At 43.8% G+C, this 23503-nt stretch overlaps 1 protein-coding gene and 1 long non-coding RNA gene across 8 annotated transcripts in view; one reads left to right on the top strand and one right to left on the bottom strand.

The window, feature by feature from the left end:
* The first annotated feature begins 4093 nt into the window (after window positions 1-4093).
* SHISA6 (shisa family member 6) overlaps window positions 4094-23503 on the top strand; it is a 258658-nt gene continuing 239248 nt past the window's right edge. For 3 of the 7 annotated variants that reach the window (XM_083597735.1, XM_083597732.1, XM_083597731.1), the window contains exons 1-2: window positions 4095-4250; window positions 4781-5710. In XM_083597735.1, coding sequence (XP_083453861.1) covers window positions 5055-5710 — 656 coding nt within the window. In that variant the 5' untranslated portion in view covers window positions 4095-4250; window positions 4781-5054. Of the gene's footprint in view, window positions 4251-4780; window positions 5711-23503 lie in introns of all 7 variants that reach the window. The other 4 variants (XM_083597736.1, XM_083597733.1, XM_083597734.1 and 1 more) reach the window with 2 other exon arrangements.
* LOC310754042 lies at window positions 21468-23316 on the bottom strand. Its single transcript, XR_014543562.1, has 3 exons — window positions 23205-23316; window positions 22297-22349; window positions 21468-21591 (listed from the first exon to the last, which is right to left on the bottom strand). It is a non-coding gene; the product is annotated as an uncharacterized lncRNA (long non-coding RNA).

The raw sequence follows: 23503 nt of genomic DNA, 5'->3' as shown, positions 1-23503 counted from the left end.
ACAAATCCGTGTGGCCCCAACCTCACAATTTCTGATATAATAGGGGATACTATTAAGGGCATTTACTTACAGGAAAGGAGAAGTTGGTGGAAGGGAGGGTAATCAGAACTTCTCCCATGACTATTTTGTAAATCCAGTTCATTTTCAGATGTGGTGAGAAAGAAAGAAAATCCAAACCACCTGAAAATTACCTGTAGGGTATTAGCAGCCCCTTATGCTAATATTATGAAGGAAAAGTGGACTAAGAGCTGTATGTGTTTCACTCCTAACCTCTGATTTGACCCTCAGACTCCAGTCTTGAACCAATAACAAACTGTGGGTATGGATAGCTATTGCCATCACAACTTGCTTATGAGCAGAGTGATCTCATTGGCTGCTGCTAAAGACAGAATGCTGAGTTTGATAGACCTTGGTCTGATCCACCAAGGCAAACCTTATGTTCTTACTTTCATTTTTTTGCTGAGTTGAGGATTATTGATAAAAGAACCAAGACATCAATCAATATGTTTGTGGGCATTGCTTTGACCAAGTGGCTCTTGTTTCTTGGAACGGTAGCTCAAGGTCATAATCTGAATGAACTAGATCTTTCTGACTGAAAGATCAGCCACATTCAGTCCATCATTTGGAATATAACTTTAGAAAAACTGAACTAGTCCACTGTTTGCTTTAATTTGCTTTTTCTTTGTCCTTATCTGAGAGAAGCACTTGGGGTCAGGGCAAAGGCTGAGCTACCAATTCCAAAGCTCTCTCTACTTCTCCACTCTGTTTCTTCCATATTTTTCTGGGAAGTGTGCCATTTTCCTGGTTCACTAGATTTGAGATCGTTTCCCATCATATTCAACCTCTTAAATATCCTATTGAACCTCTAATTTGCTGAACCATTTATTAGAGACCAGTTACTTATTTTGTGTTTACGGGCCCAGCTCTAATGCAGGTTTTATTTTTATTTTTTATTACATTTATATTCCTCCTTTCCTCTGAGAAGCTTGAGGTGGCAAACACTTACCAAATTTATAATAATAAATAGCAATCATCTAACAATCCCTTGAGGTATGTTAGGTTGAGAGTAAGTGACCAGCCCAAGGTCATCCAGTGAGCTACATAGGTGAGTCAGGATTTGAACCCTGGTCACCCAGGTCCTAGTTCAACATACTAACCCAGGGTGGCCCAACTTTTCATACTATGTGGGCCACAACAGTACTTTGACATGGAACCCCTAGGCTGCACACTGTCTTGTCATGGGGGAAACAACACACACACAACCCTCCTGCCTTCCCAAAGCTGGCTAAGTGAGGTGCTAGGCTTTAGGAAGGGGGCCCAAGGCTCTGGCAGTGTCCAAAGCCCTCCCACTTCATTCCCCAAGCTGGGAAAGTGCTAACATGGCTTTGGAAAGGAGCAGGAGGACTCTAGGACCCTGTCAGAGCCTTCACACCTCCTTCCCAAAGCCCAGTGGCCTCACTTGCATGGCTTTGGTAAAACAGTGTGAGGGCGGGGGGGGGCATCAAATGTTGCTAAATGTTGCTAAAGGCCACCAAATATGCTCTTGAGGGCTGCATGTTTGACCATTATGCTCTAACCACATCACCACACTGCCTACATGCAAATAAGACTGCAACCTTATACATACTTATGGCATGCCACATTGGACACAGTGGGACTTTTTTTTTAAAAGCATACATAGGATTGTGCTGCATGAGATGTGTTTCAGTTGCATTCTAGCTCTGAACCCGTTTTGGGGTTTGGGCTCAGACTTGAGATGCCTCCTTGCTCAGTAGCTTAATTTGCATTAGCAATTTGACAAGACCCTCAGATTTATTTATTTTTAACTGGATCGTGATGGCAATTGTAGCTATGGAGTTTAAAGCATCCTTCTATTATATGCCTGAATTTGGATCATAATTTTCCAGTATCACTCATTTTCACCATTTATTTGTTTGGGGTTTGCTGACAGCTGCAAGGCTTCTTCTGCAAGGCCTTGGGAAGCCACTGTCCATGGTGGACATTGCTGGGCTGTGTAGACCAGGACTCCACATTCTCTTATAATAGAGCTTCAGGAAGTTGATGCTGAGAACTTCTCGTTCCAGGTGCATCACATAACACACACACACAAAACTCTCAGCTCTTGGTAATAAAAATGTCTTGGTAATAAATTCTGACAGAGAGGATTTTGGTTCCTTGTAGAACCACAGAGTTTACCTTGCCCTCTTGACAGCCCTTCAAGTATAACCATACTCCCCACTCCAATCTTTTCTTTTCCAGGCTAAACGTACCCAGATTGTTTGAGATTTCCTCACAAGACTTGCTTTCCAGATCCCTGACCATCTTGAGAGGGATATTTGTTACCAGTTGGTTTATAATGCATGCAACATATACTTAAAAAGTTAGAACTCGACAGTTAAATTTAACACAGTAGCGAAGGTTGAGTGATTACAGGTCAGGACGGAGTACTGCTGTTGCATACCAGATTCATGCTTCACCGTTACTCCTTGCCTACAGCCTCACGTGAAGGAAGATATCAGAGATATGCAAAACCCACCCAGCCCTCTTCAGAAATTTCACCCATTCATCAAAATTGTTTTAACTTCCCCAATCATACCTGCAAAGGCTGTGAGCGAGCAGAGCAGGACTCTTCAGAATTGCCTTGGATTTTGTTTTACACATCTGAACTAGATGCAAATGCAACCTTTAGCAGAATCCCAGGATACAAACTCACGAATTAGGTGCTTCATAATTCATCACCCTATTGGGCAACAATTCTACCATTCGATGAAATAAGGTGGTAGGCAGAGGTGATGGAATTCTGTATTGTTCCATTTCAGACTATAGTTAGGTAGCAGTGTGGTTTTTTTATTATTATTAATGCTCCTGGTCCCCTGCACATTAAAACGCTCTCTGCATGAAGTAAAACCATCAAGGAGATGGCTGTGCTAACACACTTTCCCTGATGTGCTCATTTACTACATAAAAGGATACCCTTCTCCTTTGTCGTCCTCTTCTGTGGGGAGCATTGAGAAATACGAGCTCTCACCTGCAGAACGAACTGACCCAATGCAGAATACTATCACTTCGGTTTTGCTGCAGTCGTTTTCACACATTCACTGAATGTGGGGAGGGCAGAATTGCATCCACTGCCTCCACTCCATGCTAGACTATCAAATGTGAACGAGTGGTATAGGTTCTGTCTGCATAACCAAGGGGGGGGGGGGATAATAAAAAAGAGAGAGAGAGAGGATCCTCAGTCCAGCGTACAAAGCTATGCCTGCACATTGCTACCCACCTGGCTCTGCTCAGACGTTTCGCTGCATGCATAGAGAGTCTGTCCCTCCACAGGTTCAGTGAAGTGCTGGCTGTTGTGAGAGCAGGTGTGCATGGTATGTAGGTGGTTAAAACGGGGGGGGGGGGGACGACCCCGGGTGGCAAATGGGTATCTTTCCCCACTCTTTCAGAACATGATTGAAGATGAAGTGGGAGGAGTCTCATACCTGCTCCTGAGATTGAGCGGGAAAGTGCAGCGTCTTCATTCACCTGGCTTGCCAAGGTGTGCTCGGCTCCTGCATGCGGCACAGACGCCTCTGTTTCCACAAAACAGACTCCCCACAGCCACGCCCCGAAGGTCCAGGCCACAGAGCAGCGCCCAGCACCTCACAGGGGCCCTTTAGACCAGCCCTCCCTCTCCCCGCCCCCGCCCCCCTCTTTCAGCTCCGTGACAAACCCATCCCGATATAACTTGTGGACACGCGCTCCCCGCCCCCCCCCCGTGCCGCCTTACTACCATTCAGTTAAGGAAGGTGGCTCCAGCGAGGGGGCCTTTTGCCCGCCTCCGGGCGCTGAGGGGAAAAGGGGGGGAAAGGAGCTTCTCTCGCCAGTCCTGCAGAGGGTGGCCTCTGTGTGAAGAGAGCCCGAGAGCGGGGCAGGGCAGGGGTCTTTGGGCCTCGCTCCCCCCACCACCACCCCGAAAGGCGGACTCTGTCCAGAGCCCCCCCCCCCCCAGCTCCCTCGGCCGTCGGCCCCTGGCGCCGCGGGGCTGCGACTCCTTCGCAGGGGGCCGGGACTGGGCGGGCCTAGAGAGGGAGGCAGGCGGGAGAGGCGGCGGCTCCTCGCGCAGCCTCTAGCTGTCCCCGCCCGCTCGACAGCAGCAGCTCCTCTCGAGCCCGTGCGAGCAGCGGCGGCGCAGGCAGCTCCGGGCAGCGCTCGGCGACGAGGATGCCCAGCCCGGCACCTCCGCAGTGCTCCCGCTCCGCCCCGGCATGGTGAGTGAGGGAAGGCAGGCAGGGGGGCAGGGGGGCGCGCAGGGTTGGCGGGCAAGGGCGAGGGAAGAAAGAGAGGAGGGGACGGAAGGTGGCCGGCCAGGGCTGCGTTCCGCGCTGCCTGCCAGCCCAAGGGTCGCTGCTGCTGCTGCTGCTGCTGCTGCTGCTGCTGCGGGTAGTGGTGCTTCTTTTCGCCAGAGACGGTGCCAAGGGAATTCCCTGCCCGGTGAGCTTCTGGGAGCTGTTGCTGCCCCGCTCTCCGCTTTGGCACTATTCTGTCCGGGCACAGCAGCCACACCTGCCTGCCCTCCTCTTCTTCCGTGGCACCCATATCAGCTTGGGCGGGAGGTTTTCCTTCCACACCGAAGGCGACCCTCTGCCTGGATCTCTTAACTCTCTGGCCTCTTGGAGTAGGCCCCCTTGGAGGGGCAGCTGCTGCGGAACTCCCTGGCACGTCGACCCCCCCCCCCCACTTTCCCTTGCTCATTTTCTCCTGGGCCAGGTAGCCTCTGATGTCCTCTTCTCTCTTACAGCCCGTCACAGGAGGAGCTGTGATCAGGTCGGGACTTTCCGAGTAAGAAGAGCCCATTCTTGCTCTGAAGCAGCCAAGTCGTGCCTCTTGCTGCTTGCCGGGATGAAGAGGCATCTCCAGAGACGGAGGATGGATCTGGGATGCTGCCAGTGAAGCGCCACCGAGGAGCGCCTGATTCCTACCCCTGTTCACCATTCATGGAGTGGCAGAGCCGAGATCCTTGATTGGGCTGGGCAGAGCCCTCTGCCTCCCAACTTTTGCTCCTCCGGCTCACCATGGGGTGGAGGCATCTCCTGTTGCTCCTGCCTCTTGCCCTGTACGCCTTGGCGCTGCTGCTAACCACACAGGCAGCTGGGCCCCTACGGACACCCAAGGGCAACCGGACACAGGGGGCAGCAGCCCCCCGACGACCTTACAAGCCAGCCAAGGAGCAACAGAACCAGACGCTAGCCAGCACACCACCATCTCCTGTGGCAGCTGGTAGTGGGGGTAACCGTGGGCGCAGTCCAGCAAGGGTGCCCTCCAACATCAGTGCAGGCAGCTCTGTGCCAGCGTATGAGACATGCATGGGCTACTACGATGTGAGCGGGCAGTGGGACAAGGAGTTTGAGTGCAACAATTCCCAGAAGGATTTCCGCTACTGTTGCGGCACCTGCTATTACCGGTTTTGCTGCAACAAGCGCTCTGAGAAGCTGAATCAGGATAGGTGCCGGAATCAGGGCCCGCGCCCCAACACAGATCTAATGACCCCTGCCACCAGTAACGATGGAGCTGGAGGTATACCCAATGGGTATGACCCAAATGAGGACAACACGAATGCCACCGTCTACATTTCATGTGGTGCCATTGCCTTTGTTGTCATTGCAGGCATTTTTGCCAAGGTGGCCTATGACAAAGCACGGCAGCCACCGCAGGAGATGAACATCCACAGGTGAGAACAGGGTGTGGATTCTGTACCTATTTACCTCCCCCATGACCTATGCAATGAAAATGCATTAGTGAGAGTGAAGTATGAGCACTCAGTAATGACGGCATCCTACAGCATGGGAAGAATCCCCCTTTCTCACAGAAACACAGCTACTTCCCTCACCTTAGGTGATTAACAGTGGCCCAACTTTTTTCTCCTTATAAATGGGTTGGCTGTATTCCTTGATCTTCCATAGATCTCTGCTGTCCTGCAGGGAATGGAAGAAATAGTTCTCCTTAGGGCACTTGAGCCAGTCCTTTCACCTGCTGTACAGCATAGTTCCTTCTGTGTCCCAAGGAGCTAAGTACAGATGTAAAACTACTTTCTGGAAGAGATTGCCCCATATCCAGGCACCATATAGATCCCAAAAGAAATTGCTTTACATCCAAGTAAGAGTAAGGAGTGGAGAGAGAGAGAGCCAATCTTTCTTCCCAGGACAATTGCTTCCTTTGCACAGAATCTTCTTGCCTCCATATGGAGAACCATATATAGAGTCTTGCATGTTATACCATACATTCATATTTCTTCCCTTTTGTATTCTTGCTTAGTGAACAAAATAATAATAATATACCATTTTCGTAACAGGGACAGGATATGCTATTGGGAAGTAGGTTTTCATTTCCAATTCTGGAAAAGGAGGTGGCTTAAAACACACACACTTCTCTGCTCCTTTAGTTTAACACTGGGTTAATAAAACAGACATAATGAACAGAAGTTAATTGGTACTGTAAGTGCAAATGTTTAAAATGGGTCTTCTAATAAGAAGACTCTTTATAATGGATTCTGAACTAGTTACACTGAGATATGTATGTGGAGAGGGAGTTATGTTTTTAAAACTACTTACTCAAACTCGGATTACAGAGAGTTGCAAAGGAAAATGTATGCATCATCACTTATAACAACTGTGGTGGAATTTACTTTGCAAAGAAATAAGTGTTATCTTTAGGCTAGTTAGGCTGGGGAGGAGAAACAGAGAATCTTCTTATCTGAGATTCAGCTAATCTATATCTAGCTGCAGTTGGGGGAGCACCTTCTAAATGGATGGTGTAGGTGTCTCAATTCTCCAGCAATTGCGAGCATTATTTTATAGGCCAATTACCGTAACCACCTGGCAAGTCTTACTTCATAGGCTTTGAATCTAAGACCTTTAAATTTACTTCTTCAAAATCCAAAGACCTTTAAATGTGCTAACTGCAACAATCTTGATAAGGTCCTGAAATTAACAGGTGTTTAACCTTTTGTAATCTACCCCCATCTCTGACGTGTCCTTCAAATCCTCCATTTCTTCCAACCTTGTATGTTGTATCTACCTTTCGGCCATTTAGATTATTAACTTGCATTATCTCCACAGCAAAGCACAGACTTACATAATACCAAGCAGGCCTTAAGTAAGGAAATAGCTGCCCACAGTCAACAATGCTGAATGTTTTAAAAGCACAAATGAGGGAACCCCCTCCTTTCACATTTCAGCAATGCAGCTAAATATTAACTCTACATGAATGCACTATTTTCTATGTGGCTTTTGTTTCATATTAAAACAGGCTTCACTATCTTTTCACCCTCTTCAGACACCTCTTCAGATAAACACAAAACATGGACAGGGATTTTCCTTGCACCCATCCTAGCTTGTCTGTTCAGCACTGGACAGTTCCCTTTATATTGGTTAAGCTATACAAGCAGCTCACTGGGCTTCTGTTTTACATCTCACATGGGTTCCATCTGTTCTCCCCAAACTTAAACAACTGTTGCTGTCTACTATAACTATTCTTCTTGTTCCTCTTTCCTCCCTCCCCTTTGCCACCTGTTCATCCTTCATCACTCAACAGCCCACCCAACCCTTAGTATCTTGGCACCAATACACATTCACTCCCTGGGTTCTCTGATCCCAGTATTCCCCCTGGTACTTCCTTGTGGCTAGCACTCTGTGTGCCCAGTTACTTCTTGTTTGTAATGCTCAAAAGCTAGAGAAAAGGGAAAGTTTTCCTTCTCCCACACTAACTGCAACAGGACTTACCTTACTGTGTCTGTTACCAAGCTACTCTTGTCATATACCCCATGATATTTTGGGAAGGAGACCCATCACTCTGCATTTTGATAGATTTGTTTTTATATTGTTTAAATTCTACTATAGTTTAAATACTTTAAAGCTATTATCTTTTATATGTTTTTAGCTTTATTTATTTTATCTCTGTTGTTTTGATTTCTGTAAACCACCTTGAGTCCCAGTCTTGATAAAAGGCAAGATATAAATAGATACAGTAATAATAATAATAATAATAATAATAATAATAATAATAGTAACCTTGTATTCCTCCCTCATTAGCTGCAATCATAAGCAACTATTCCAACTCCTTCTATTTTTCAGCACTTCTGGGGTATTATAAAGTAACACCAGAATGCCAAAAATGACACACAGTGGGTTTTTTTCAAAACGAGAAGGGCAGGGAGTGTTGCGTAGCAGGAATACATTTGAAATGTGTAAAGTCAAATGTGTGCCCTTCATTTTACCTCTGTGAATGGCCACCAGCTCTCTCCAACTGATATCCACCATTGAGGCAGGACCCCAGAACCATGCCAAATTATTAAAGTTTGGGCATATGTGCCTCACAAATGTAAGCATGTAAAATAATATATATTGAGATATATTTTAAAAATATGCAACAAGAACAATCTTCCTAACAGAGAGAAAAAGCTGTCATTGCACAACTATAATTCATTTAAGTCATCAGTTAAAGACTGTGTTTTGTCAAAATACTTGACCACAATTTTTTAAGGGGAAGACAAGTGTTCTTTCCCTAGTTGCATGGAATACCAGCATGCCTGTAGGTAAATTCTCAAGACAGCCCCCATCTCTGCAAAGGCTCCATTTATAGTCCTTTTTCCTTATCTATAAGACCTAAAAACAATTTCCTTTAATTTCTCTCTCTTGCCTACTATCTAATATGCAGTGAAGGGCAACTAACTCATCAGTTGGTACAAGTTATCACAGCTACACATACACCACACACTGAATCCAAACCTTCCTGACAAACCTCAGCTACAACTGCAATCTTAAGGTTTCTGTTCTGAAGGGTTATGCCAGGACAGAGTTTGAATCTAGAACACCCTTGGCTCTTAGTCAATACATTATGGTTGCTCATACTTATGCCACACACCCCAAAATTGACATAGTCAGAAAATGGGGGTAAAAAATGATTTTTATTGCAGTTTGGATAGAGTCCTGGTGGCTAGCAGAAGCTGAGTGCATGCATCTTTGGCGTATAATACTGAAAGAGGCTCTTGTTTGTTTCAATGGCTGTTCTGCTGAAGCCAGCATGTCTCAGTGAACAAATGACATCTCTGATGAATTTGGAAACCTAGCACATGTTCCTCTTTCCCACATGTTCCTTTTGCTACATATAATGCCAGGGGGTTGGAGACCTCCCATTAAAATCATAGGGAGCCCTGTCAGCCCTGTCTAAACACCTCTTGTCATTTCTATTCCTTTGAAGTTCCCATTTGCTTTTTTAAAAGATGTATTCTAAATTGTGAAATGAATCACCTGTATGGAGATGAAGGGCATGAAAGAATGAATGACAGAGTGAGCGTTGGGGAGGGGGGGATGACTTCAAATATCTTTGAAAAGAGTTGATTGACTTTTATTATTAGAATATAGTAGATGACAAAAGATTATGCCTTTCAGAGACGCTTAACCTAAATTTGATCAACAGTGGCACAATGGTTTAAATATTGTGAAGCACTGATCCAGCTTTCCAGATGGGGTGGGGAATCTCTTCTAGCTCAAGGGCCACATGCCTGTGATGGGCAGGGCTAGAAGTGGGAAGAGCAGTGGATTTGACTCTTACCTTCATACAGATGTTCCTCTATATTCCATCAAGAGGCTTTGTGCATGTACATACAGACATCTATTTATTCATGCTACCTCCAGACAAGCAAAAGGCACTGTTACAGTTCAGAGATACACGGCATCCGGCAAAAGCACTTGAGGAGGACACAGAGTAAGGTCAGGGGAGGGCATGGCCTTACGGCATTCCCGAGAGAGAGAGAGAGAGGCCTAGATGGCCACATATCTGAAGTTCCCCACTCCTGCACTAGGGGCTGCATGGCCTGTTGTTTGTCTCTCTTTTAAAGGTGACAAAACCACACCTGTCAAGGCATGACAACTCGATACCATGACTAGTATGCTCCTGTTTCCCACAGTTATGCACAGGTCTTGGGTCTCTAGAGATGACTAAATGGTGAAAAGTTGGGGGATAGGAACAGGAATGTTGCATCTGTTCTTATGAGCTCTGATGGAATGTTGGTGATGCAGATGGAACAGGGAAGACAGTAATGGTTGGTTGTATTCCAAACTGGGTTGGGGACTAGGTAGTCGTCCAGCAATTGCAAGCACCTTTTCAGATTCAAGTGTGTGATGAATACAATACTTGCTGCAAATAGCACAATGGTTTAACTTAAAACTGTTTTCTTAAAAAGGGGGGGGGCGGGAGCTCATTATATGCCCAATGCTGTTTCTATGGATTTTAGTGGGAAGGATATCAAGCCCTAAATTGCAATGGATTTCACTTAGTTTAGTATTTGATAGAGGGCATGTAGGTACTGCGACAATTCTTATTTAGCTCTTTGAGGAAGCAGCATTAGCTCAGTGAGAGGAACTTCCAGATGGATACCAGGCCTTTTAGTTGCTTAGGACACAATTGCAATCTCATCTGTGCATGAAGAATTGCCACTGCTGGTGGGTCTTGTGAAGAGTGCATTTCACAACTAGAAAGAAAAACTTGTTTTTGTCATTTTCTTTCTCAAAAAGCAACACTATCCATGTTCTTGGAGGGTGGCATTGCCCAATGAACATTCAAGATGATTTTTAAAAATAGTTATAAGTGAGATTAGTTGGCATAAGTCTATGTGCATATATTTCTTACTATATCCAGGAAGGGTTCCAATCTATAGAAAACATAATGTGGCTCAAGTGTCGGGCAAAGCATGGATTGTAGTTTGAATTGCCTAGAGCAAAACAAAGAACTTCTAAACAATACTAAAATTTATTTACAAAGGCAAAATTTCAAGCATATTAAAAGAAACATAAAATAGCATCCTGAGCATTTCACCAATTTCATCTACATTTTTTAAAAAAATATTTGGGGCTCCTATGTCAATTGCATAAACATAGCTACCTTTTTCATTCAGTCAGATCGGATGCAAAATATATGGGGAGAAATCATGTTCATATTGTCATAACAGGTGGGACTCTACAGTTTTTTCTCTTTTCCTGGGGCATCTGTTCACAGAATCATAGAATTGTAGAGTTGGAAGGAACCCTTTGGGTCATCTACGCCAACTCCCTTCAATGCAAGAATCACAACTAAAGAATCCCTGACAAATAGCCATCCGACCCTGTTTAAAAACTACCACCACGTCCTGAGGTAGTCTCTTCCACTGTCAAACAGCTTTTACTGTCAGAAAATTATTCCTAATTGTTAGTCAGAATCTCCTTTAGTCAGAATCCTTTATGGTTACTTGCTTAACCATATTCATACATTTTATTTAACTTACTTCTGACTACACAGGTACTTATGGCAAGGTGAATTTTAGAAGTCTTTTCATGCTTGTTGTTTGGTGAGCACAGATCATGCAACCATGAAGGTTTCCTTTTAGCCTTCATGTTCTGCAATTCCGAACACTGCTGTTAGACTTTCCCCAGAGCTTCCCCCTCCATAAAATGATCTGGATTCTAAACTAATTCTGCCACTGAGGCATATAGCCCAGAAATAGCTGTGCAATGATCTTGTCCAAGTAAAGAAGAGATTTGTATTTGTTGCCTCTGTCATTTCTGCCTCTCTCACACATGTTAGTTTAAATAGTGGGACTTCAGCTTTGAGTGGATTATTGTAAACAGAGTTGGTCTGCCTCCGAATCAACGAGTGTGTATGTGTGTGTGTATACCAAAATGTGCTCTAAATCAGGCCCCATGTGTGTTGTAAGTCCGCACCCGAAACACACAAAACACCCGAAAACTCTTAAGTGCATACTTTGATCTCACCATACTCCAGTGATACTTGGTGGATATTTCAGGGTATGCTGCATATTTCTGGTGTGGCTATGGATGGAACACTGCACACCTTATCTGTCTTCCTCCTATCTAATTAATTTCCCTGAAATGTGGCAGCTTTATATTTTGCTGTCTCCGAAGTTAGGTTTTCATCTTCTAGTACTTACCAATGTTGCTTCCTTTTCTCCTGCTTCTGTTAAATTCATATTGAAGCTCTTGTTCATGTTGGCAGATGCTTCTGGGATTCCTCCAAAGCACGAATTCTTCTGTACCATGAGCTTTTGCTCACATTAACATTAGCCTGGGCCTAGTGCAAATCCATAGGTCATTTTTATATTAGATGTGCACTGCTGCACAACAAACCCTGGTGATTTTGCATTTAACTGCAACATCCCTATTTTCACTCTCAGGAACAGTGTTGGCAGCTGGCTGCCTCACATCACTCAGCATTCCTAACTGGGCATGTATTGTAGTGATCGGCAGGAGCCAACACTTCAGATGTAGCTTGAGAGAACTGTAGTATTTTTCTACCCAGAAATAAGTTTGAACTCTACCATTTTGCCACATAACAATCAAACTCGCCTGTAAGTGTGTTACTCCTCTAAGCCATTCCTTATGATTCTTAGCTCCTGTAAGTCATATGCTGATTTATTGTTAGCCATGATTTGGATATGTGTGACAGAGGAGATGTTGGTAATTTACTGGCTGTTGGATTTACCTTTATCACCAATTGTAACTAGAGATTTAGGGGGGGAAACAGAAGTCCTTTGGCCATGTAGAAACACCAACATACTTTTATTTCAGGAATGTGACCCTGGCCTCCTAAACATGTACTGCCCACAGCCATCACACTCAGCTGAGATAATTTTAGTTGCCAGCTGTGTTTTCATTTCTGTTGCTAGAGTTTGGTTGTGTAATGTTGTTGTGGACCTCTGAATTAGAGTTGCATTTCTGCGATGGTCTGTGTACATCTCTCTGCAGCATCCCTTACTTGAGAGTCTAGTTACAGACAGGATCCAGGAACAAGAGATACTACAACAGAAATGCTACTAATTTTGTTGAGCCTGCATTTTTGTTTTGGGTCAGCCTTGATTTTCCCCATCAAATTATTCTTCCCTGTCATGCACAAGCACCTACATACGAGAAGTAATGGCATCTAACCATTAGTGAGGTGCATTTCAATGGATTTCTATTAATTTCCTGCCTCTATATAGTGCACCAAGCTAATAACATTACAAGCTGGAATTCATTCAGAGCTTTTTGAAGCTTTGCTAATTAGGAGAAAACCTGTCAGTGCCAATGGGGCTGCATTGGTGTTTTAAAGAAAACTCTGGCTCCATCCATCGCTTAAGCTTTGCTGAGGTCTACACAGTCACAGGAATCTTCCTCTCTCACACCCTGACTGAATTTTATAGTATAAGTTAACGTTCCATAGCCCTTTCCAGTTTCCTAGCCAAAAGCTGCTATTTCTACACAGGAACATCATTGACAAATGATGCAAAGTGTGTGTCTTTTGTACCCAAGAATTTCAAATAGAAAATGTAATTAAAAAACAAAAAAAAAACAGTCAAATGTTTGGAGTGAGCAATGCTTGATGTCAACTGGCCATACTTGCATCTCCACTAGAAAGGCATCTGCTCTTTCACATGAGGTTCCCCTCGGTGTCATGCTTCAGTCTAAACAAACAAACAACCAAAAAATCCTTCCAGTAGCACCTTAGAGACCAACTAAGTTTGTTATTGGTATGAGCTTTTGGGTGCATGCACACTTCTTCAGATATGCTTCAGTCTGTTTGTCTTCTTTACTAACCCCTTTTCAAAGTGACAGTGGCTCTTCATTGTGCACGCTTATTATGATACATGAATGTGAGTAATCTCAGTACTTGAACCTGCAGCCCACTCACTCGGCACGTACATTGTGAACCACCAACGTATGCCCTTCTCAACAGCCATAAGCAAGATACAATAGTACACAGACAGATTCGCAAACAGACACATGTACGCAGAGCTCTAAAGCCTGAAACACGCACCATTCGGTTACTTTTTATTTTTATTTTCACAAATGACATTTTATAACACGTGCTTCCAAATCTTCTCTAGGAAACTCTCTGTAACACCGCAGGAAATGCATAGATGTGCCTATACGTTTGGGTTCTGGAGGGGAAATGGAAGAGATGGGCAGGGAAGTGGGGCATTGAACTGAATATCTGCTTCATGTGAAGTGTGGTGTAACATACATTCAGGAACCTAGGAAGTTTTCAGCACTGTGCTGTTAAAACCAATGAGTATATAAACCAGGCCAGAATCAATTTGACAAACGGGCTGCCTGCTTGGATAGCATTTTGAACTTTCCATGACACTCGGGCAGCCTGAAGATGGGTACCAGACTGACCGATGAATGGCAGATAGTTCAGCAAAATCCTGACAGCCTGTTCCTCATCCCCCCTCCCTCTGTGTCCCACGGGAGATGCATCCTTTCAGGTGAGCTGCCCGGTTGTCTGCATGAATAAGCTCTGACAGCCTCTTGCCTCTGGCCAGGCAGCATAAAAAGTGAGTATAGGAAGCCACTGCTATCTCTTGGAAGGCTGTGATGGATTTCAGCAAGCTCACCACCACATAGGCCCAATTCCAGCACATAGATTTGCGTGAAGGGACTCTTCCTACTCAAGGAGGGCTTGGTTTCAAATGAGGACAATTAGAATACTTTGTCTTTGGTCCGTGGCTTTTCCTGAAGTCTTCTTCACAAATTCACACAAATAGTGTGAAGTCTTCTTCATACTATTGCTACAACCGAGCAATCTCTCATGTCAATATACAGTGTAGATTCTTCCTCAATGAAGCAGAATCTTAGTGGGGCAGTTAATGGATGCCCATGCAAACAATAGGCAGACTATGGTTATTCACAGAAACAATCCTGTTCCTCTCACAGTTATATGGCAAAGAGGAGTTGACCAGTGATAACTACTTATTTCATGTGCATCAACGATACACTAATGATAGTCATTGGTGCCAGCTGCTCACATGTTTTGGCACTGAGCAGAAGGTGTCCTATGCACTGTCCTTACATTAATTTATGGCTTCAGTCATGGGTATGAGAGGGATGCAGTGCAAATGTTATCGCCCACCCAGATCTGGGTGTCCTTCAACTGAAAGAGCTGCCACACAATAGTTAACTGTTCTGAGAAAGGTAGGAGCAGAAGAAAGATATTAGACTATGGCTTGTGGGCTTTCACTGTAAACAGCTGGTAAATGGCTACATCTGGACTCAGAAATTGCAGCAGAGTTCTGTTGTACAAAAGGTTACATCCCTCTCTGCGGGACCCTTTGGATTGCTAATAGGAAGAGATTAGCTGGCACCCTCTGTAAAGTACCCTGACTCATCGTGGGGAAAACAACAAACATGTACCAGAGGTGGGAGAACGGAGTGAGAGGCAAGGAGGGGATGCTAAATAAGTTGGAGAGAGAAAAGAAATATGCTCCTATCACAATTATCAGGGTTAAAAAAGGTAAAGGTAAAGGAACCCCTGACCATTAGGTCCAGTCGCGGACGACTCTGGGGTTGTGGTGCCCATCTCGCTTTATTCGCCGAGAGAGCTGGCGTACAGCTTCCCGGTCATATGGCCAGCATGACTAAGCCGCTTCTGGCGAACCAGAGCAGCGTACGGAAACGCCATTTACCCTCCTGCCAGAGCGGTACCTATTTATCTACTTGCACTTTGATGTGCTTTCGAACTGCTAGGTTGGCAGGAGCAGGGACTGAGCAACGGGTGCTCACCTCATCGTGGGGATTTAAACTGCCAACCTTCCAATCGGCAAGTCCTAGGCTCTGTGGTTTAACCCACAGTACCACCCGCTTCCCGTTTATCAGGGTTAGGGTATCTTAAAAAGAGAGGCATGGAGCAGTCTGGAGATACAAAAGACATCTCGTTACTGAGAAGGGGCTTATCTATGGACATTAACCTAAATTTGCAAGGTGATTAGAGGTGTTACCTGGATCAGTTAGGACACCAGGTGCTGGGGGATTAATTAGCCTCATGTACACCTGCTCATGTTTGTGTTTTGCATTGTCCAATTGCTTACCATTATCTTTTCAAGGTCAGTGTTACCTTACCATGATCAGGTTTATACTACAACTGTTACCTCTGATTTGTCACAATGATAGGTGTACTCATTGCTCTGATCAAAGCTAGATCACACAAACACATAGCCTTGGGGGCATGTACAAAGTTCCAGCTGAACTGATCTTCTCAGCAACAACAGCCCAACTTAAGTCAACATAGTTATCTTGCACCCCGGCATTAGAATTCAGCTCCTGAGGATCTCGCTCAAAATTGGATGTGTCATGATGAGCTATTATCTGAAGAGATGAATGTGCCTCTACGCCAGCCTGGCTCTCCCATCTGCTCAGATAGGTGAAGCATCCTCTTAGGCAAGATTTGTTTTTCTGATCTAAGATGTATTATTGGCACAAAATGCCTTTCAGTTGTGTCATAGCTCAAGCCTGCAGCACTTACGCAAGTAAGTAGGCTGCCTTTGGCTCCTGTTGAGATGAGGTTGGCAAGATCAAGCCCCTCATATTTGGTTCTCATTCCCACTGCTCTCTCCTGCAGTTGGGAAGCAATCAATTGAAATGTTGCGTGTTGCGTGTGTGGTAGAATAGACGTATCCATCAAGCGTGCATGATGTCATACCAGGGAGGAGTTTGCTTCTCTTACTTAACGTTATTGGTGGCAGGGCGTGTGTGTGTTGGAAGTTGCTCACAAACATCATTGTGATTTAATTAGAAAGCAACTAATCATCATGCGTTGGGTTTGCATTTGTGGTTCTGCCAAACGATACAAAGTGAGGAAGGAAGTGGCATAAAGAGAGCATTTCTTATTGGCTGGGCTACAGAATGAGCACATGCAGTTTGATAGGTCATTCCTATGGCTGAGCAAGCCCGAACCATGGTTTTGTTCATAAATGTGGAATTCTGCTGACACAGGTGCTGTGCTCCCCAAGCTGCTTGGGACAGCCTCACTGCCTTCAGTTCAGGTACCAAAACAAAATGTAGACTGCAGCTGTAGTTCCGCTTGTGTAATCTAAAGTTGAACAGTGCAGCAGAAAAACGAGTATTACAGGGAAAGTATTTCAATAATCAAATGTTCTTTTCCTGAATTAGGCTCTTCACTCTCCCCCTTTACTATCTGTCACCTTTGGTTAGGCAGCTCATCTCCCCAATCATCCCTTTCCTTTCCTTTTATTCCATAAACAGACTAACATACTATTATTTCAGAAGAAGGGTGCAAAAACGAGCTTTCCTCCCCTTTTTTTGCTTAGCACTAAGTGATGTTTATCTTGTTTAGAGCAGTGGTTAGTAAATTGTTCTATTTCTCCTGTAATAGTATTGTGCTTCATGTGAAAACCAGCTCCTGATGCATAGCTTTCTCAACACAGGCACAGAGAGGGAGAAAATGTGAGGGTTTGGATGTCAGACCATAGGATTCTACTTTGTGGACAGACAGTAAGCAAGAGAAATGCCTTCCTTCTCAGTGATGCTATGCATTAGTATTCCCTTTGCGATAGTTATTCTTGGTGAATGCAAACAGGCTATCCAGAAAGACAATATGGGATGGAACCATACAGAATCCAAGCGCTGTGATTTGCTACATGCCATTGCTGCTCTGCCTTTACCAGCTAGGATCCTCTTGCCAGTAGTTTAGATCCTCTGGTACAGCTCCTCAGTGGATCACTTCTGCAACCTAACTTTTAGTTCTCAGCCAAGACTGAAGGCCTTATTCCCAAGAATACCATTATAATACCAACTTGATGGGAACAATGAAAGTCATAAGGAATCGCCAGATTCCATAAATTTGTTGCATTCCAATGTCTATTCTGTAGCTACTGTGCACTTACTTCAGCCCATGTCCTTTTTCTTTTTTGCGTCATGGCAACTGCCAATAATCTTATTTTGCTCCTCAGGTACTTCTTCATCCCATTGTTAGTCTACTTGGGAATTAGTCATGCCATACACCCAAAGACTGGGCATGCAGTGTTAAGGATTTACTCAAGCAATCAGTGAAGACATGCCCCAATTATAGTTTAGCTTTTGTAAGATAGTCCCACAAGCCCCAATCAAAGTCAAGTGTATGGTATGATATGGTATGGTATACAGTCTATGAAGAATGGCTGTGGTGATGATCTTGTTGTGAAGGGTAGGCATATTGCTCTTCACTCCTTCCAAAAATAATTCAGGATAGAAGAGTACTTCAGATTTGGAGAGGAGAAGTACACTATTGTTGATTAAATAGAAGACGCTCACATAAACTCCACAAACAGTGGGATATTGATATAGGGGGAAAGGAACCATTGCCAAGGATGATGATTGTTTTAAAGACTAGTTAAGAGCCTGTGTGCTGGAGTGGTAGAGCAAGGGAGTGCTCAGACTAAAATTGTCATCTAAAACTTCTGAAGAGACACAAATTGGCAATCATAGGGAAGCAGTGAGTTGTGTCATTGGCACTTTTTATAACACAGGCAATGCCAAACAGGTGCCTATGACTACTTTCATGAATATATTCCACACAGCAGTCACAACTGATATAGGGAAGGGATATGTCCTTGCAACAGAAGTGCAACACGGATCAGAAAGTGAGGCTGGACTGTGCATCACTGATGGGAAATGATTATGTATTCATTCTGTTAAAAATAGATAGTCATCTAGAAATTCTCTAAGGCTGCAATCCAATGCACACTTACGGTATGTGTGGGAAAGCCTGATTGAACACAGTGAAACTTACTTCCATGTAAACATGCATAGGGTCTGGCTGCATGACCACACTTGTGGTACTGATGAATATGGTTTATTGACTGTGATTCCTGCATTGTAGGGGGTGGGCTAGATGATACCTGAGGATCCCTTCCAACTCTGTTCTTCTGGTGGACCCATCTAGTCCTCAGGGTTGTTGGCCTTGGCCCTCAATGATTCCCTAAAAGAAGAGGAAAGCAGCTTTGGGAATGGAATAGCAGGAGGAAAGGGGATACTTAGCCCTTTCCCTTCCTGCCATTTATTTGTTTCATAGGAACCCTCTTAATTATTTTTCTTCCATTAAGGAGAAGATACAGCCCCCATCTTTTCCTTCACCATTTGGAAAGCAGATTGGGGGTGATGTTGAGTAGAAAAGTGGAAGGAAGTGGAAGGGTTAAGTAGTCCTTTCCCTAATCCATTCCTCTGCTCTGCTTACATCTGCCTGAGGCTGCTTTTCATTTAAAAAAACAACCACCACACAAACCACTAGGGGAAAGAGGCACACAACTACATGTCATGTGCAGTTTGGCCCTGCGATTCTAACATCTCATGGGGATATTTCTAATTAAACCTTTCCCCTTCTGGAAAGTGTGTCTTATCAAATATGTGCACTTATAAATAAATATATGATGCAGCTCAGCACCGTGCAGGTGTGGGATGTAACTCTCAATTTCCCTTCAGGTTCTACAGCATTCATTTCAGGGGGGTTTTTAAAAAAAAGAATCCTGCATTTTGGGACACAATTTGTTTTTTCCTCTGTTTGTTTCTAGCATCTCTAGGAAAGTTTCACAAGAAAAAATGCTTTACATTACACTACTCTACAAAAGGTGCTGTCTGCACCTCAGGGTTCTTGGCTTGCGGGGCTCCTCAAGGTCCTTGGCTGTCTGCTCCTCAAGGTCCAGCTTGTCCTTGGAGGATTCTGTGCCTGGTACCAGGTCAGGGCTAGGCATGACACAACTTGGGTGAGCATTTACCCCAACACCAACATCTCTTTCCTGAGCAGCCATTGCTACTTCAGACACCAGTAGTTTATATGTGAAGTTAAGACTTCTTTGCTCCAGGGTGCATAACTTTACACATGCTTACATTGAACCACATTTGCCATTTTAATGCCCATTCACCCAGTTTGAAGAAATCATTTGGGGGTTCCTTGTTATCCCACCCTGAGCAATTTGGTGTCAGCCACATCACTGCTCACCTCCAACTTCAGATAATTTAAAAACCAGCACTGGTCCATATAAAAGCACTTGTCCCAATTAGGCAAAACCTTCAGATTTCACACATTTCAAGATTTTGTGACAGTTCTCATCTCAAACATTCCAAACTGTGTTAAAAATGTTTTAATGTAAAATACATTTAGAAATACATACATATAGAGATAAATATCTCGTAACTACTAAGCTTACTTGGATCTTTTGATGGACTCTGGGTTGTTGTTTGTTTTTTTAAGTCCAAGTCCCTATCCACATGCTTATTGATACTCCCAATGAACTTTAAAAGGATAGTTAGGCAGGAGCAAAGTCTGCCTTCTACCACTAACCCATAGTGCTTCCCCTCTTATCAGCTTCTCCTCAAGACTGCATCTCCTTCTTGGCTCTCAACATTTCCCACTGGTTAGCCTGCACTTCCAACACTGCATATTTGTGGGATAGTATCCATCATAGCTTGTCTTCTCTGGATTCTCTGCCATGCTCTTGCACCCAAATTTATATGTATCTGAAGAAGAGATGCTGACTGGCAATGCATCCTTCAATACAAGGGGTGCGTTCTTTGGTAACAGAAAGCTTGTTCTTTTGTGTTCTGCTCAGTTATAGTATTTCTGTGCATTCTCAGGAATTTGATGCCGCAGATGTGTGGTTTTGATATGAACCAGTGCACAGAATTTGGGTTACTGTGGTGCAGATTTTGATTTATAGACTTCATGCAACCAAGAGAACTGATGCTTGCAATTCACTCTCATCTCTCCGTCCTGCTGTGGACAAGTCCCGGCACCATAGGACACCACCCTACTGGCATATCTTATCATTATAGAATTATAACTGTAAAAAGGAGACATTAAGCTGTCTTTTCCTTCAAAGCCATCAGTGAACTCAACACTTTGAAAAAGTTGAAGGAAATTTCTGGCACTACTCTTGCTATCTGTTGCTCATTGTGCATGTGGCTGGTGCCTGAGGAAAAGAGTGATTCATAATCTTGAACCTGTCTAAGAGGAATTTAAAAAAGAAAAAGAAAAAGAGGTGGCTAACATGTTCCACTCTAGAAGTCGCTGGACTACAGCTCCCATAATCCTTGACCATTGACTATGCAGGCTGGAGCTCATACAACTTGCAGGCTGCAACAATAATGCATTAAGGAATCCGATTGTTTCCCATCCTTGCATTGGTAAGAGATTGACTCTAGGCCTGTTTCCCCACTAGAGAGAACAGAGCGTATTACATTGTATGAGCATTAAAGCCTCTCCTACTGCTTCCAAGCCAAACTCTCTTGCCCTCTCCATGTCATGGAAGAGTCTTTGTAGATCTTGGCTACACAAAGAAAGCAACCCATGTGTTTCCTTCCACTCCTGTTCTGCGGAGTCTAAAATTCTCACAGATGAAATATCATTCAAATATCCACAAAAGCATCTCACTGTGGGAAGAGTCTTGATGTATTTTTTTTAGTGCTGCAGCACTGAATGCAGATGTACTTTTCACAAGGAACCTGGATATCTTGTTCATCGCAATCCAGGTCCCTAATAGGGTTGTGTTTGTTAGTTACTTCAGAACTTTTCATGAAAATCAGCATCCTCTGGAAAGCAGAACAACTGTTAGTAATTTTTTTTAAAAAAAAATCAACAATTAAATAGATATATATAATGCATTTTGTTTTAGCCCAGTGTTCTTTCCCTTTTCACCACCTAATTTTTTGTTCCTGTCTTGCCCCCACACTCCCTTCCTCCTTTTGCCATTCAGTATCTTTTTCAGAAAGGTTTTCATGTCAGCTGGAGCAAAGAGTTTGGACACTGTTTTATCTGTGTAAAAAAGAAACAATGGGATCGGAAACCCAATAGGAACTATCCCATTTGCAAATCAAAATGAGATCTAAAGAATCACTCTGTTTGAAAGCTTGCTGCACAGAAATTTAAATTCATGTGTTCTACTTTATTTGCTTTCTTAGCAAGCTTCTGCAATGGAAGAAGTGATGTACTGCAATATAGCTCTTGTGCAACTCCTAGGCATTTCAGAGGGATTCATACTACAGGTCTAGTGGATTGTGCCCAAGGTATTATTCATTTAATGCAGGGTTTTAAGATGCTTTTAGAATAAAAACCCTCACAAGGTAGCCTACAATTTATAAAACAATTCATGAAAAATAAATAGAACAAAATCCAACAATGATTTAAAACACCATAAATTGACAGCAGATAAAAGCTAATTACAGCCAAGATTAAAGGTATGAGAAATACACTCCATAGCATCATTCTAAAACAATCAAGAATATGCAAGATGGTTTTAAACCTGAATAGCAGCATCAGTGGTGCATAAACAGGTAAAGAATGCTATAAACCTGGGACCTTTACCTCATCTGGAGAGAATGAATAAGCTTAAAGATGTGGTGTTGCATATTTCACTTCTATTTATAGTTATAGATACTAACTATACTATTTATAGTTGTAGATTCAGCCCCCTTATGGAATGGGAACCTTGGGAAACACTTTGAAAACCATTAATGCTACCTGGAAGGAACCATGGTTCATATCCCACAGGGATATTTCTTCAAAAGGCACACCTAGGAGAGAGAGAAGGAGATGCAACTGGGATTTTCACATAACTTTGTGATCTGAAGCCACCTTATTTGAATTCCAGCTTGGTATGGACAACACCAGCCTTTTGAAACCCAGTTGCCTCCAGAGTTGTTTTTTCTTCTCTGGGTTGCAACTCCTACCATTCCTGACCATTGCCCATGCTGGCTAGGACTGATGGGAGTTGGACTTCAACAAATCTGGAGAGCACCAGGTTGGAGAAGGCTGATTGATATAGAGTAGCAGCAGCTGTCAAACACATGCCTTGTGCAACTGTACCTGGAAACACCAGGGATTGAAACAGATAACTTTTCCACGCAGAGCTTGTGCTCTGCAACAAAGGTATGCCACCTCCTTTTCCTTTTGTAAAGAATATACTGTGTGTGGCAAATTACAGATAATGGGGCCAGGTTCAAATGTGCCAGCAGAGGCTTTGAATATATATATTGTAACATAAAGCACTGTGTGTGTGTGTGCAGTAGCAGCCAGTGTGGTTGAGCAGAGCCATGGAGCTGCTTTCTTGACACCAGCATCTTACCTGGAGGAAGATGAGGTGGGGCAAGGTTGGGGCTGTGTGGAGGCAGCAGCATGAACACCTGATTGTCTCTGAGAGTGCACTAACACAGCCCTGATCTTGCCGCAGCAGCATCTGTAGTGGCTAGTGCTGGGAGTGGGTTTCCTTGGCTGCTACATCAGCTGCTACTGTGTGTGTGTGTGTGTGTGTGTGTGTGCATGTTTTTTCAACCAAGAATACATACCATGCACGAGTACACATAGCATAAAGTTCAAACAGCTGACATACATTATATGTGTTAGAGAGTTCTACTGTGGCTTCTACTTACAATATTCTGGCTCCTGTCTATGCATTCCAATCTTGACCCATAGACAGTGCTTCAAGTGAATGGGCAACCACCAACACAGAGAGTCCTGCTGGGAACTTTGACACCATCCTGCTTCTGCTCTCTCTCTCTATTTCTTTCTCCTCTCGTATCTCCATTACATCTAGTGTTTATACAAAAGAATACATTCACACACACGAGAAAGAAAATGTAACGCCCACAGTATATTCTTTTAAATAAATAAATTGCAATGTATCACATAGAGACAAGTTCTCTTACGTTCATCTTGAGTTGTGAACACT

This window comes from Podarcis filfolensis (genome assembly GCF_964270895.1).
Source record: "Podarcis filfolensis genome assembly, chromosome: 2".
In the NCBI taxonomy this organism is placed as follows: Eukaryota; Metazoa; Chordata; class Lepidosauria; order Squamata; family Lacertidae; genus Podarcis; species Podarcis filfolensis.
Note: the sequence above shows the minus strand (reverse complement) of the source record. Positions and strands in the feature narration are given on the sequence as shown.